This window comes from Phascolarctos cinereus, unplaced genomic scaffold (genome assembly GCF_003287225.1).
Source record: "Phascolarctos cinereus isolate Bilbo 61053 unplaced genomic scaffold, phaCin_HiC Scaffold_5;HRSCAF=322, whole genome shotgun sequence".
NCBI lineage: Eukaryota > Metazoa > Chordata > Mammalia > Diprotodontia > Phascolarctidae > Phascolarctos > Phascolarctos cinereus.
In genome coordinates this window covers 466594360-466611079 of record NW_027555958.1, presented here as the reverse complement: position 1 = coordinate 466611079, position 16720 = coordinate 466594360, and the positions used below count along the sequence as shown (strand labels likewise).

The 16720-nt window shown below is 41.2% G+C and overlaps 1 protein-coding gene across 2 annotated transcripts in view; it reads right to left on the bottom strand.

Moving 5' to 3' along the window:
- Nucleotides 1-498: 498 nt before the first annotated feature.
- DNAJC6 (DnaJ heat shock protein family (Hsp40) member C6) overlaps nt 499-16720 on the bottom strand; it is a 127662-nt gene continuing 111440 nt past the window's right edge. Inside the window, exons 15-19 of one of the 2 annotated variants that reach the window (XM_020993123.2) lie at nt 16048-16167; nt 14060-14323; nt 10949-11091; nt 6143-6319; nt 499-2454 (exon numbers count right to left, since the gene is read on the bottom strand). In XM_020993123.2, coding sequence (XP_020848782.1) covers nt 2353-2454; nt 6143-6319; nt 10949-11091; nt 14060-14323; nt 16048-16167 — 806 coding nt within the window. In that variant the 3' untranslated portion in view covers nt 499-2352. Of the gene's footprint in view, nt 2455-6142; nt 6320-10948; nt 11092-14059; nt 14324-16032; nt 16168-16720 lie in introns of both variants that reach the window. The other variant, XM_020993121.2, reaches the window with a different exon arrangement.

The following is a 16720-nucleotide window of genomic DNA, read 5'->3' as shown; positions in this document are numbered from 1 at the left end:
CAGCCAGCTCTAGTTAGCTTTGACCCCTTCACTTCCACAGCACAAAACATACCTTAAGTTTATAACAAATACTGTTTGAGCTTTTTAATATATATATTTATATATATACATTACAAACGTCTGAGACCAATCACACATTTCATTGTGTAGAGTATATTTACAAAAAAATATATATTACAATATTTTTTCCTTAGTGAATAGTTGACCTGAACATCAGCGAGCTGTCGCTACCAAATGTTTAAAAGGAATGCAAAAACTTCTTGTTCCATGTAAGTTAAGAGCTTCGAGATCAGCCAGGGGTCCAGAATCTTAACGCATCCAGAAAGCAAACATGGTGGCGGGGAACCCAAATGTTTCAGGTCAGGAAAGAGCCTCTCTCTCTTTGCTGAGTACTTAAAGGTAATGGTGTTGGGAGCTATGGACACTGATGGGTTATCCCATACATGATACAAAGCTAATAGATTTCTATCATTTCAAAATGTACATTACATCCACAGGAGAGCCTTTTTTCTTTTATTAGTAGTAATATTATATAGGCGTCGGTCACACAATATCTACAAGAAGGGCATGAGAACAAAACAAGTCACAGGACTGGGGCTCACATTCCAGTTTCAAAGAGGACAAGCACAGACTGGACCAAAACATAGTTTCTGAATGGGTTAATAAATAACATCCAGTTGGTTATGGTTACCCAAATGCTTTATGTTTGTATAGAAGGGAAGGTGGGGATAAGATCATGTGCAGGTTTCACACCATCAGTCAATGGCAGTAAATAAATATGAACCCTATACACCAGAAAGGGGAGGGGGGAGAGAACCCAATGACGAAGAGGAAGAGGAGGAAGAGTGGTGCCCTAAGGAACAGGATGTATTCTGACATGCTGCTTTTTCAGTATTTTCAGTGCTGTAAGGAAATTAAAATGGGCAAAGAAATGATTGTCTTTAAAAACACCAACTTGAGAAATATTTCCATGATATTTGAGATGAAATTTTCTCTAAAGAATGAGCCCAGAAATCTTCTTGTCTATCTGTTGGACCTACTTTATCAATGAAGTAAAGAAAGAGGAGGTGAGATTGGGTTGGCCCAGGACATTTTTAAGAAAACCAACTGTTCTTAACGCTGTGCTGAACTCCAGCTTGGAGGAGGGTGAGGCTCCCAGGTTTGATGCTCTCCCAGGTGGAAGTGTATGTTCCCATTCGGGACTCTTTCATGCCAATTAACCCTGTGGAAGGAGCTATGGAGGAAGGAGGGCCTAGACTTTCCCCAGGTGAATAATAAGCAAGGAAGCAATGGTAAATCATGTGACTTGGTCTGGAAGTAAGCTTGAAGTGTTCTAAGTACTGACCCTTCCCATTCCTTATTTCTCAGATCCTTAGGAACCTATACAATGAAGTTTCTTCTGAATGCAAATTCTGATAAGTGGGAGACAACGTCAACTCCTTTAGAACCTATTTCTAGCCAAGGACAACATTTGTGACCAAGAAAAATGATTAGAATAAAAATCCTGGGGCAATATACTCTACCACCACCACCCCCAGTTAAAAAAAAAAGTTCCTCTCCATCTGGCATAAAATTAGTCAATGGTAGGTTTTTCAAAAGATAATTAGCCACAGCTTAAAATGGAGCTGAGGATGCTAAGCCTCTTTGTAGGGACAGGGACCTCTGACATGCTCTTTTTGCTTTAATTTACCCAGCCAAAACAAGTGCTTATCAGTCTCTTCCCAAGTTTCACATTAACTTTCAAGTAGGCCACAAAAGGCTTATGGGCCAACCTAACTGTACAGAATGATGCTCTACTCTAGGCAGAAAGATATACAACGGGTTAGGGTGGGCTTGTTTGTCTGACCCCATGACATGGAAGACATCTTTCTGACACAATCTAAAAACCAGCCTCTAAAAAAAATCCTTATCTTCCATCAGAGTGAATTCCTTTCCGAAATATTTGCTCCCCTTTCCCTAGAGTATAAAAATTCTATCCCTTCTTGGGCAAGGAGATGAAGGTCACTTCTGGTCCAGTGTTTATCATCTCCTCTCCCCAACCCCTCCCACTCCCCACTCCCCTCCCCATGTTAAAACTCTCTGTATATCGCTTCAGTTTCCACAGGCCTATGGAGTATAGTCATTGGATCTCCAATGTCACTCACATGCCTATTACATTCTGGAAGGTTTAAGGTGATAACATCTGGAATCCTAGCCTCCTGTTTCTTTATTCATCAGGGAAGGGACGGGCAGAGAATTTAACTGTTTGCTGTTGGAGGATGTCTCATTTGGGTTCATCTGTGAAAATCTCCATTGGGACAAGAGAAAGAAACATTAGCCTAGGTCTGTAGCAGAGACAGAGGAAAGAATAGGTTAATACAAGGGCTTTTGGCCTTGATTTTCAAATTCTGACCAGGCGTCATTGAGCTCCATGAAGATCATCTTCGCATATTGTTCGTAGGGCTGTCCAGTAGCCTGGAAGGAAAGAAGAGTAGACAATGGCTTACAGATCATGGATCACAAGTCAGTTTCAAGGAAAACTGTGCTCTTAACAAGAGATCTTTTAATGAAGGAAGCTGCCAAAGTTCCTCATGAAACCTTTGCTTTTTTGGAAGGCAGTTGAGTAGCTTAGTGGATACAGTGCTAGACTTAGAAATGAAGAAGATATGGATTCAAACCCTGATTCACACAGTAGCTATGTAACACCCACAAAATTATATAACTTCTTTCAGTCTCAGTTTCCTCATTTGTAAAATGGGGATAATAAAAGCATCTGTCTCACAGGCTTGTTATGAGAATCAGATGAAATGCTTTGGAAACCTTAAGTGGGAGGCGGAGAGAAAAAATAAAATTTACACAATAACTTTATTATATATTTAAAAGGGAATAGCAAATTGTATATGAAAAATTTTCAGTTTCATGTGCAATTGCCTTTTTTTATTATACTATGTTATGGAAATGCTTTTTTTATTCCATAAATTAAAATAAAAAATTTTAAAGGTCATTACAATTATTGGCATTATCATTGAGATAACTATTACTAGTAATAATTTTATTGATTTCTAACTCTAAACTGGCATCCCTTCTGAAGACTTCCCAACTATGGAGAATAATAGAAAGGCCAATGATAAGTTTACAGCCCTAACTAGCAGTCTTCATACTAGAGGCAATTCAGTTTAATTTAAGTATTTATTAAGCACTTAAATGTGCCAGGAACTATGTTAGGCACTGGAGATACAAACAGAAAAACAAAACAGCCCCTGTCTTCAGAGAGCTTACACCCTTCTTGAGAAGGGTTCGAGCAGGGGCAACTGGGTGGCGTAGTGAATACAGCTCTGGCCTTAGGGTCAGGAGGACCTGAGTTCAAATCCAGCCTTAGTCATGTAACACTCACTAGCTGTGTGACCTGGGCGAGCCACTTAACCCCAATTGCTTCACAGAGAGAGAGAGAGAGAGGAGAGAGAGAGAGAGAGAGAGAGAGAGAGAGAGAGAGAGAGAGAAAGGTACAAGCAATATAAAAGTCTACCTTCAGTTCGTTGGGTGTGTGTGAGGAGAATGGAATTCCCAGGACATTGTAAGGGTGTTACTTTGAGGCTTTGAGCTTAGGGTGGAGTGCTGGGGAAGCCAGGGAGCAGGCAGAGGAGGGAGGAGAAACATCTCACTTGGGAGCAGCCACCAGAAAGAGGAAGATGCCATGTGATAGTTTCTATTTTTTTAAATTTGTTTCCTATCTGTGATTTCATCACTGTAGGGATCCCCCAGTGAGGAAATGCTCTCTACCAATGCAGACTTAGAGTTGCCTAGAATACTGAGAGATGGAGTGATTTGCCCAGGGTTACAAAGACAATAAATATCAGAGGCAGAACTTAGAACCAAGTTTTCTTGACTCCAAGACCCTCCATCCATCATGTCACATTGCTTTGGCAACATCTTATTATAACTAATTATCCTTACATGCAATAGTTGGTATGCTACCACAGGGCTGGAAGTGTTATCAGTACTCCCTTGAAATTTTGGTGAACTGGGCCAAAAGCCCAGGTCTTACCCTTTCTCCCCTTTCTAGCCATAAAGAAGGAAAATTTGATTTCCTGATAGAAAACTCTGACCAGAAACCCCAATCCCCACCCTTTGGCTTTTAGAAAACAGTATGTCAACTCCTTGAGGGTATGGACTATTCTTGTGTTTCTTATTTTCCTTTGTATCACCAGTGCCCAGCACATAATACACGCTTAATAACTGCTTTTTGATTGGTGGATTACTTAATAAAGAAGTGACTACCCACTGCGAAAAGATTCATGGCACGTTCTGTCTCCCTAATTTCTCATGCCTTCAAATTCTTATATTCCCTTTTCTAAAGAACATTCTCAACTTTTCATTACGGTGAGAGAAATGATTATTAAATAACCATCTCTGGCACTTTGTATATGATACAATGGGCTTATCATAAGACAAGACTCAGAAGCTGGTTTTCCTGACTCTAAGCCTCTCCATCCATCATGTCATACTGCTTCCTGGTAGCTTCTTATTATAACTAATTGTCCTTACTAATTTGGTGCTACAAGCAGTAGTTGGTGGTCAGGCTTCTAGCCTGAAGGCACGTAGATAAGGCTGTAAGTGCATGCTGGACTTGGAGGAGTCTGGAAGACTTGGGTTCAAATCCTGCTTCAGACTGGTTGTATGACCCTGAGCAAATCCCTTCACCTCTTTCAGGCTCAGTGTACCTTATCTGAAAAATAATCTGTAAATAACAGCGCCTATCTCACAGGGTAGCTATAGGAATCCAATGGAATACATTTACATAAGTGCTAGCGGCTGCTATCATTGGTGTTGGTATCATCATTATTTTTTCATCTGTGTTCAGAAAAATGAAGTTATTTCATGTTAGTCCACCTGCTGGGGACCAGTTATTAGAAGAGGCACAATGGGATGAAAGTGACATATGTACTTTACAAGCCCTGCTCCCTGGGTCTTACATTAACCATACTGCCATCATGTTCAAATTGGATGGTTCTCAGGATGACAATGTGGCCCAGCCCAGCCTGTTATTCTTTTTCATGATGTTTTGTCTTCTGCTAAACCTGAACAGATGCAGCATCTGCCTTTGACCCACCCAGGCTGCACGACCCTGGACGTGTTGTTCAACCTCTCAGTGCTTTAAGCAACTCTCTGAGACTAGAGGATGCAGACCTCCATTTCCAGAGTGAGCTTTCTCACCCAGAAGTTCTGGGGCATCAGTGAAATCCTGGGTCAATCCATATCCCTATATCTGAGCAATGCAGTTGTCAACATGCACATGGATCAATCAATGAGAAGGTGACATTTGCAAGTCCCTGGAGAACAAGGGCTCTTTTGTCCCCAGTGTTCAACACAGTGTTTGTTGACTGAATGGAAATTATTTTCAAAGTTATGAATTTGACCCTATTGATTCACTGTAATTTAGGGAAGTCAATCAATTGATCAACCAGTGTTGATTAAACATCCACCATATGCCAGATGTTATGTTAGATGGTGGCAGTATAAAGACAAAATGATACAGCCCCTGCCCTTGAGGGGCTACATTCTACTGAAAAGACAACACATATACAAATAAATACATACAAAATATATGCTAGGTACTAGGTGCTGGGGCTAGGGCAGAAGAGGGAGGGACTATGCATTTATTAAGTGCCTACTGTGTACCAGGCACTGTGCTAAGCACTTTACAATTATTATGTCACACATAAGATCACAGATCCTGTCCTCCTTGGCCTTGTCTTCCATTCTTCTGTACTAGAGATCACACTATGGAAGACTTAACCCTTTCAGCTCTGGAGCTTCTTTCCTGGGGCCCATGCTACCTTGACTGATAAGTACCTTATATGGACTACTATATCCCAGTTGGCCCAGTGCCCTATAGTTGTGTCTCATCTATCATATTATAAGCTCCATAAGGACAGGAACTGTTTTATTTTTGTATTTTTATGTTCAGTGCTTTATACATGATAGGCGCTTAATAAGTGTGTTTTGATTTCTTTATTTATTCATTCTGTAATTCATACATTCATTCACCCAAATTTGCAAGGCAGAGTGTCAGGCACTGGGCATCCAAAGACGAGTGCAAAGCAAACTACAAAGCGGGCACATTCCCAGAAGAACATGGGAATGTTCCTCCAATTCTACTCACTTTGTCCGGATGTACCACGAGCACGGCCCGCCTGTAGACCTTCTTCACCTGCTCAGGAGTGACCAGGTCGGCCATGCCCACAGGCTTCCACTTGGTCTCCCCCGCCCACAGCACAGTGTGCATGGTGGACAGCAATGCCCTGACGTTCCTCTCCTTTCCTTCTATCCATTCCAGGATCTGTGAATGAAGAATCAGAAATCAGCACCCAACCTTTCAGCAACCAGGATCACCCTACAACATGAGAGGCAGCTAAGTGTCAGAGTATATACAGAGCATGGCTAAGCATCAAGGAACTGCCATGAGACAGCGTAACTCAGCTGTCTGCGAACTTGGTACATCCGTGAGTGAAAGCATGAAGGGGAAGATAACACTGGACTCAATGTCAGGAAAACTTATGACTAAATCCCACTTCTGCCACTTACAATGGGCAAGTCACATAACCACTCAGATGCTCAGTCTTCCCATCTTTAAAATGGGAATCATACAACATGGACAAGAATTGCTCAGGATAGACAAACGTGGATGGGTGGCAATCTGCATCATTGAAAGGAACTTCCTAAATGTATCATGGATCTAAGTGAAGATTGAGTCCCTCTTTCAGAAGTCTATGAGAAGATATGATAATGTTATTTGGCACTATATAGTACAAAGTATTTTTCCATACGCTATCTCATCTGAGCCTTATGTCAACAGAACAATGGACTGGAAGTCCAGAAAACCTCTTTTCAAATCCCACCTTGGACATTTACTAGGTGAGTGATTCACAGGGAAGTCATAGTCTCTAGAAGCCTCAATTTCCTCTTCTCTATAATGAGGGGACTAGACTCAATGGCCTCACAAGGACTTTTGCAAGTCAGCTTCTAGGAACCTAAATCTATGACCATAGGCTTCTATGAACAACCCTATCAAATGAAATGACATCGGAAATGGAGGTTGGAGCCAGATGGCCGATGACTTGATATACCTGCCTGAGGAGTTTATATTTCATCCAGAAGCAATAAGGACAAAAAAAAAAAAAAGGAAGCATATTCCAGCCCTCAAGAGGCTTACATTCTTATAGGGGAGATAACACCTGTAAGGGAATAGGTTGACCTTTATAGAGTGTACTATAGGAATTAATATTCCTATTTTCCAGAGAAGGAAACTGAGATTGAGAGTTAAATGACTTGCCTAGTATTGATTCCACACTTAGCAAGGAAAGGAGCAGGACTCACACCCAGACGCTACACCAAGTTATTGTTCCACATGTGCAAATCAACCTCTAAACTTTGAAAGTATTGTCTAAGTGCCAGTCACTATCAGTAATTAAAAATAGCTATTCTCAACACATGGGTCCCATATGAAATATATGCTAAATTTTTAAAGAAAACCTTCCATTACAGAAATCCAATGTTTAATGAAGCTAGTGGGGAGAATGGTTCTGCTCAGAGAGACAGTAAATAAAAAGACAACTCACAAAATGGCAACCAAGGCATGAAACATCTGCAGACCATTGTCCCGGGGCTTGAATGGGCCCTAGACGTTTTTAAATACAACCTCCTCATCTCTCAGATGAAGAAACTGAGGCTTGGAGAGGCCAAGTAGCTTGCTCAAGGCCATACAGGAAGAAAGTGTCAGAGGTAGGATTTGAACCCAGGTCTTCTGACTCCAGAGCTAGTCTTATTTCCACTATATCAAGCTGCTACAATCAACGTAAGTCACAGAACCTCAGACCAAGAAGAACTTCGGTGGCCATGAGTCCAATCAATACTCCATTCCAACATCTGACAAGTAGCCACCCAGCCTTTCCTTGAAGATTTTTTGGGAGGAGGATAGGGAATATATTAAACTGACCATGAAGCTCATTCCACTCTGGGAACAAAGACCCACATTCTTAACACTGATACTCTACCAATGATGCTGTATTACTGTGAGTCAGTGAGAACAGTCTCCAAGAAATTACAAATGGCATGTATTTCTTAGAGAGCAATGGACAGGCTTGTAGTGAGTGTGAGCTGATTACAATATCCTACAAATATGGAACCAACAGGAACTGGAATAAAGAACGAAGAGAAATGGATGTCTGAGAAAAGACGATGGGCTGGCCGGATGGTCAGCGTGACGATGTAATGGGCTGGCGGCTTGAGTTATCCACCAGTCTCCTCTCCTCACATCAAGGACTAGAATGGTAAGTCCCCGGACAGACTCCCCAGTGGAGGATTTATGGGGGAAAATGGCAGAGAATTCCACTGGATTTGCTGTCAGCTCAACCCTGAGGGGAATATCCAAAAACATCCACTGGATGATCTGAGCTTTTCTCTCATATGATCCTAGTTGTCACCTCTGGAGCCATCAGACCAAAGCAAATTCCTCTTTGGTGGGAAGGTACCAGAGCTTGCAAGGGTGAAATTCCATAGCAAAGTGGAACTAAGTGGCTGTTCGCCTCCCTATAATCATTGTTTGCATAACAACAAAATAATTTTCTCAAGCCTGCTTTGCAGCCTTGTTCTCTTAAGTAACCTGGGGGCATAAGATGCCCATCACTCACTCACAGTGTCACCCTCTCAAATCATTTAATCTTCTAAGGCCTTCCATTTCTCCCTCTGTCAAGAGAAGATTATACTCCTTGGGTGTTTGATAGCTGATTTAAGAGTGTGTAATCAAAGGGTAATGTTCCCAGGGCAGAATTAGCCTTTTCCAGAGCAATTTTCCTCTCTGAAACTCAAAATTGAGCTGTCACTTCTCACCACGCCCTAAACAGGAGAAAATTGAAAGCAAGAATTGGAGGCTCATAGCCAAAGAACATTGGAATCTGGCCACAGGTAAATCTGTGGGATGTTTGTTTAAAATCATGAGCCAGATGGATCAGAATAGGTTCAAAGAGGAAAATACACATAAACATATATATGTATGTATGTATACACACACACACACACACACACACACACACACTCAGTTGCGTATAAGAAATTGATCTTACCTAACAGGGAAATAAAAGGGGAAGTGAATAAGAGAAAGAGGACAGATGATGAAAGGGAGGGCCAATTAAGGGAGGCAGTGCTCAGAAGCAAAACAGACTTTTGAGGAGGGACAGAATAAAGAGAGAAATGGGTAAACAGAAGAAAATATGATGGAGGGAAATACAGTTTGTTATTGTAAATGGGATGAGCTCACCCATAAAATGGAAGCAGATAGATAAGAAACCAGAATCCCAACAAAGTGTTTATTACAACAGACACATTTGAAACAGAAAGACACAGAGTGTTATAATACAGAGATGGAACAGAATCTATTATGCTTCAGCTGACTGAACAAAAAGGCAGGATTAATGATCATAATCTTAGACAAAGCAAAAAGAGACCTAATTAAAAGAGTTAATCAGGGAATCTAAATTTTGATAAAAGGCACCACAGATAATTAAGTAATATCAAAAATTTGTTAGCCGCTCATCACAGGCTTAGCCTTTGTTCATCTCACATTCCCCTGCCATCATCCCTCACTGTTACTCTCACCAGTCTTCCTGGTCAATGCCAATCTCTCTACACATGCCTTTGATCCTATTCTCTCCCATCTTCTCCATCAGATTGCTCCCATTTTCATCTTTTGTCTCACTCCAGTCTTCAAACTCTCTTCTTACTGGTTCCTTCTTTAATGCCTACATACTCAAGTCTCCTCCACAAAATAAAAAGCCCTCACTAGCTCCTAACATCTTATTAGCTAGAACTCTCTTTCCCTCTTCCTCTTCTCAGCTGTCCTTAGTGTCTCCATTTCCTTACCTCAATCTCTTCTAAATCCTCTAATCTGGCTTTTGGCCTCCTTACTCAACTAAAACTGTTCTCTCTGAAATAATCAATGATCTCTTAATTGTCACATCTAATGGCCTTCTCTTGGTCCCCATCTGCCTGAATTGACTCTGCAGTCTTTAACACTATTAACCACCCTCTCCTTCTGCATTCCCTCTTCTCTCTGGGTTTTCACAACACTGCTTTGTTCTGGCTCTCCTCCTACTTGGTTCCTGCTGAATTGAGGCTTTCAAGCAAAGGGTGGGTGACCTTTGATCAGGAAGGTTGTAGAAGGGATTCTCATTCAGGCCTAGTTTGGACCAGAATGGCTTTGGTGTCCTGCCTGACCCTGAGATTCTGTGAATGACTGGAGCATCTTACTTCTCCATGAACAAGTTGTAAGCAGTTAGGTGGTGTTGGGCAGTGGTGTCAAATTCCAACAGAAGCTGATTCCGGCTAGCTGCATATTGACTTAGAAAATCACAAAATAACATTATCTATGTTGTATTGTATTTTTATTTCTTTTGGTAAACATTTCCCAATTACACATCTGGTGTCAGATATAGAGTTCTGAACACGGAATCAGGAAGACCTGGGTTCAAACGCTGCTGTAAACACTTACTAGCTGGGTGAGCTTTGGTAACTCTTTCAACTTAACTCTTATCTCTTAACTTTCTCAGTCTCAGTTTCCTCTTCTGTAAAATGAGGATAATAAAAGCACCCTTCACACTTCACAGGGTTGTTGTGAGGATCAAGTGAGATAACACAGGCAAACCATTTCATAAATCATAAGGCACTAGTCTGTATAAATGTTAGCCAATAGTAATGGTGGTGGTGACAGCAGTGGGAATACCAGAGATAATAGGAATAGTGGTAACATCTTCTCTAGTCCTGCCCCATGGAGCCACAGAGACTTGAACTCAGGCTGGCCTTTCCTTTTCCAAATCCAGTTACCTTTTTACTAAATCATAACAGCAACTTTAGGCAGGATTGACATGAGTCTGGAAGGATCCAACCACCCAATTATTTCTAGCTCCTTTCTCACCTTCAGTTTCTCAGGGTCCATTTCTTTCGCCATTTCTTCCTTTCTCATTTCAGCTATTGTTCTGGGCCCCTTTTTATCTTTGTGAGCATTGAAGCCTTGACCAGACAGCAGGTCTTCAAAATCAGCCGCTTTTGATTTCCCCTCTATAAAATAAGAAAATGATCATTAAATTATTTTGATACCACACACACACACACACACACACACACACACACACACACACTAACAAACACACATACATTCACACACATTTTTTTAATTAGGCCTGTAGACGTATATTGTATAAAGCACAAAATGACAACACCTAGCTCCACAAAGATGAGGGTGCCATTGTTTCTTCATTTTACGTCTCAAATCATGGAGCTGGCAAAGAACCTTTGAGATCATCTAGTCAATAGTCTCATTTAACAGATCAACAAAGAGAGGAGAGATGAGCAGAGAGAAAAGGGATAAGAAGAATAGAGAAATCAGTGGAGAGAGAGAGGGGGAGAGGAATAAAGGAAAAAAGGGGGAGGGAGAGAAAGGAGAAGAAAGGGGAGAAAAGAGAGAAAAAAGGAAAGGGGGAGAGAATGGGGAGAAATGAAAAGAGAGAAAGGTGGAGGGAGAGGGAGGAGGAGAAGGGGGGAGAAGGGAGAGAGAAGATTGACTTCTCATCACTCTTCAACAATGTTTGGTCCAAATTCTCTCTTCTCTCTTACAGCCCCACTCCTGTATTGCCTCTACTTTGCCCTTAAAAGAACAGCACCTCCTACTTTACTAAAAATATCAATAAATCGAGACCATTCACTCTTCATCTCTCTCTCACCCATCAAAATCCTCTTCCTCCTCCCAATTCTCTCCCATTTTGCCGCTGGTCTCTGAAAAGGAGTTGGTCCTTCTACATAAAGATGACTCTTTTGTCTGTGTCCTTGATCCTACCCCCTATCTCCTCTGGGGACTTAAGATTGTCTTCTCTCTGAAATCATCTCCAATTCAACCTATATGTCTTTTTTTTTACATTGTTTACATTTTTTTCTCCCTCAGTCTACTGACTGTGAGCTCCTTGACAGCAGAGGATTTTTTTTAGCCTTTCCTTGTACCCCCTCCCCCAGAACTTAGTACAATACCCTGCACACAGTAGGTATTTAATAAATAAGTGTTGACTTTACTTGCCCTCTTTGCTCATCTGCTCTCTCTACATCTTTAATCTCACCTTATATGCTGGCCTTTCTACTGCCTACAAACATGCCCAGGTCTCCTCTCATCATTAAATATCCTTTACTTGACCTTGTCACTCCCTCAAGTTAGTGTCTACATCTCTTCTCTCCTTATGGAAAACCAAGATCCAGAAAAGGTCCTTTGCATTCCTTCCTTCTTCTTCTATATTGCCTATTCACTTCTCATCAGGAATGCTTGAGAAGTCTGTATCTCATCAAAGATCCTTCCCCCCCACTTGTAAGATTATAATTAGTTTTGCTGGGAAAATTGTTCTTGGCTGTAAGCATAAGATCTTCTGTCTTCTAGAATATATATTCCAAGTTCTTCACTCATCTAGAGTGGTGACTACCAAATCTTTTGTGTTCCTGACTGTGGCTCCTTTGGCATTTCTTCTTTCTGGCTGCTTGCATTACGTTTTGTTTTGCTTTTAACCTGGGAGTTCTAGATTTTGACTATAGTATTCCTGGGTGTTTTCATTTTGGGGTTTCTTTCTGAAGGTGAATAGTGCATTCTTTCAATTTCTACTTTACCCCCTGGTTCTAAGAGATCTAGGTAGTTTTCTGCTCTGATTTCTTGAAATATGATGTCTAGGCTCTATTTTTGGTCGTAGTTTCCAGGTAGTCCAGTGACTGATACATTGTCTCTCCTCAGCTTTCCAAGCCAATTGCTTTTGCTGTGAGATGCCTTACATTTTCCTTATACGTTTTTTCCACTCTTTTTACTTTGTTTTAATTTTTTGATGTTTCATGGAGTCATTAGCTTTTATTTGGTCAATTACAATTTTTGGTGAGTTTTTTTTCCTTAGGTACCTCTTCTTCCAAAGTATTTTCATGTCCTTCTTCCATAGCTCTCACTTGTTTTTTTAAAAATCATTTTAGCTCTTTTTAAAAAAATTCTTATTTAACTCTTCCAAAAATTCTGTTTGGACTTATGTCCAAGCTGCATTTTTTTAGGCTTTATTTACAGATGTTTGTTAGTCACTCTCTTCTTCTGGCTTTGTGTCTTGAGCTTCTCGTCATCATAATAATTCTTTATGGTGGCATTCTTTTGTTTTGTTTTGTTGGTGAATTCTTCTAGCCTACTTTGTGACTTTGGACGTGATATTAACACTGGGCTCTGGCCACTTAAGAAGAAGGTCTGGCCCAAGTACCTGTCCTCTTATGGCTTTTTGCTGCTTTCACAGGTCAGGTTGAGGGCTTGCAGGCTTTCGGTGCTCCCAAAGTGATGTGATCCTGATGAAGTCAGCTCACTTCCATCCTGATCTGACTTCTGCAAGTTCTTGATCCAGATCTGAGGTTTACAAAGTGCTTTCCATGTAAGATCTCATGTGTTCATCACAATAACCCCGGGAGGTAGATGCTACTGGTATTTGTACCCTTATTTTGCAGATCTGAATTCTGGTCTTCCTGACCCTGAACTCAGCATGCTCTCTACCACGTGATGTGGCTACCTTGATATATGCTCCTTTTATATTCATTGGGAATCCTGAGTTCCAGACAGGGCCATCTTAGAGCTACTGCTGCTGGTCCATTTTATATGCTTCTAATTGCCTAGTCTTTCATTTTAAGAAGCCTTCCAAAGGCACCCAACAGACCTCAACATGTGGGGATAAAAATGGCCATAAGAAAGTACAGACTTGTGCTTGTAATTCAGAAACAAACTAGGATCAGAACAGCCACTTCGAAGTTCTCAACCCTCTCACTTCTCCCTTTTCCCAAAGTATTAAGTTACCCTTAAAAGCTCATAAATTAAATGAATTTTCTTCTTGCTGTTTTCTCCAGTTTCTCATCCTCAGCACTCTCCTTTATCTCCCCTTCCCCCCATCTTCCCCTATTCAACTCCCACACGCATTCAATTTGAACACCAGAATGCAAGACATCACTCTAACATCAAATTTGAATTGAATGACTTTACCCAAATTAGAAGGTCCTTTTCCACGGTCATTCTGACCACTTGGCATTGATGAGAAGCTTACATTGTAGTTTGGTCTATTCTGGGGAGAGGCATGAGGCATACTGGGCTGTGACTTGGATTGGGGTTGCTGCCATGAGTAGCCAGACCCTTGCTGCCATCCTCCACCCATTGGCTGGGGAGATGGCTTCTGTGGTGAGCTAAGAGGGGGGAATCCTCCACCTAACCCAGTTGGCGTGGTGGGCTTGCTGGCAAATGAAGAACTACCTACAAAAAGAGGAAAATGAACATTTTTGGCTATCTCTTAGCTATTTTTTTTTTGCAATTCACATATTCACAGGTACCATGTCACAATTTCAGTGAAAGTTACCTTGGTTAGAAGCGGGTTCAAAGGAAAAAATATTAGGAAATCTGTTCATGTATCCTGCTTACACTTCTGTTATCATAGCTAATCATAGGATTATACATTAAGAGGGAATTTAGAATCTTATCTAGTCTAGCTCCTCAAGAGAGAAAATGACTTCCCCAAGTTACACAGGGAGTACATGGTAGAGTGGGGTTGAACCCCTATCCTTGTCTCCAGACCCATAATATAACACTGCTTCTCTTCAGTGAACACTAACTAAAGCTACTTCTGTCCATGACTGAATGAAACCTTTTAACGGGGTGAATTACATGCTTGTGAATAAAATTATTGACGTGAAGACTGTCCTTGGTAGCCATGTTTTTCATATAATTCTATCACTTAGTAGATGCCTTTCCTGATTCCCCAAGTGGCTAAAACTTATCCTCCTAATATGATCTCCTATTTATTTTATGCATATTCTGTATAATCTTATGTGTGTCTGTGTTGTTTCTTTTCATAGAATATAAGCCCTTGAGGGCAGGGACAGTCTTGGTTTCTATTTTCGCATCCTCACTACAATGCCTGGCACAGACTAGAAGCTTAATAAGGTCTTGTTCATCAAAAACAGAGCCATCAGTTCCCAATCAATGGAGGACAACCTGTAGATTCAGGAGGTGTATACAGTAAGGAGTACTAACTGTAGACTTGGGAAGTGTATACAGCAAGGACTCAAAGGCAGCCAGCATTCACAGTCATCTAACCCAATGCCTACTTTCGAAAATGAACAAACTGAGATGCAGAAGGAGGAAACATACAAGTCGCTTCTTAATGGCAGAGATGAGATTTGAACACAGATGTCTTGGCTCCCAGTTTAACTCCCTGTTTACAATCATCTCCTCCCCCCTCCCCAAATTGCATAAGGCTTCTTATTTGTATTTTCATTTTATGATAGCAGTAACCAGAAGTGGGGGGGGGGCGGGGTGAGGAGCCTTCTTGTCACAAGCCCATCAAATTTCCATGCACTTCTCCTTACGCTTCCTTCAAACCCAAGACAGGCAGCTGGGCAAAATGGACAGAGAGTCAGTCTCAAAACCAGGAAGACATGGGTCCAAGTCTTGCCTCTGACACATACTAGATGTGTGACCTTGAGCAAATCACTTAATTTCTGAGGACCCTAGGCAGTTCTCAAAGAGTTACAGAGTAGGAATCAGCCTGCTCAGGTAAAGGAAGTTCCCTCTATCCATGAAATCATAGCTCTGGTCCCTAACTCTCTTACAGGGTTAAAGTATCATTTATCTCAACAAACCACTGCTGAGGCACCCTCTAAAGAAATCAGCCTCATTTGCAAACAGTACAAATTGTAGGCCTACAAACATTTATTAGTCTGTTCTCTCTCAAGAGGGAATCAAGGTAGCACTTCTAAATAAACTTGTACTTCCCAGTAGCAAGTGGTAGAGTGACTAGAGGTTATTTGTGAGGTCACTTTTGTCTTGTAATGTCTCTTGACAAGCCTTGGGCATTGTGCCTTGGAAATGCACAAATTTCTGGGCTTACATAATACCAGCTCATCCTAAGACAGATGCATAATGGAAGATTTTCACCCATAAAAAGTTATTATTTTGACCTTAACCTGCTAAATTTGTACCAAGTGTGCCAAGGTCAGCAAACGGGTCCAGAGACTGTGGTTTGTTCTGATGTGTGGGAGTATTATGCATTGAGCCCGTGGGACTGGTAGCAGCAGACTTGCTTCCCATTGCAAAACCACCTAAAGAGGAAAGTAGAGACATTAGACAACAATCAGGCTAACACTCGTCGTTTGCAATCTCAAGCCCCATTACTCTCTGAGTGCCTCTGTCCCTGAGAATAGTTATCACCCATATGGCCTCACAGGAGAGTCAAAAACAAGGCTTGGTGACTTTGTACAAGGACACTGAACAAATACTTTGAATAATTTTCCTAAGTGAATTATTAAATTGCCTTTCTGTCTTCCTGGCATGGTGGAAAAGGATGGAAGGAATGTACTATCGTGTTTTTTCCCCAGGTTATCTCTGCTCTAAACATGCTTACTTCCTTCAATCAGATGTCGAATGGCTTAATCTCTAGTGCCTGCCCCATGCCAGCTACCATGACCCAATTTATCAACATCCTTCCAAACATACAGTAGCCAGAAGTGAACACAACAATCATGTCTGCTAAAGGAGAGTACAGTAAGACTATAACATCTCTTGTCACAGACATTACGCCTCCCCTGCTTCAGCCTAAAGTTATAGATCTGCTTTCTTAGGTCCATGTCAAATTGTTGACTCATAGGATTTAAG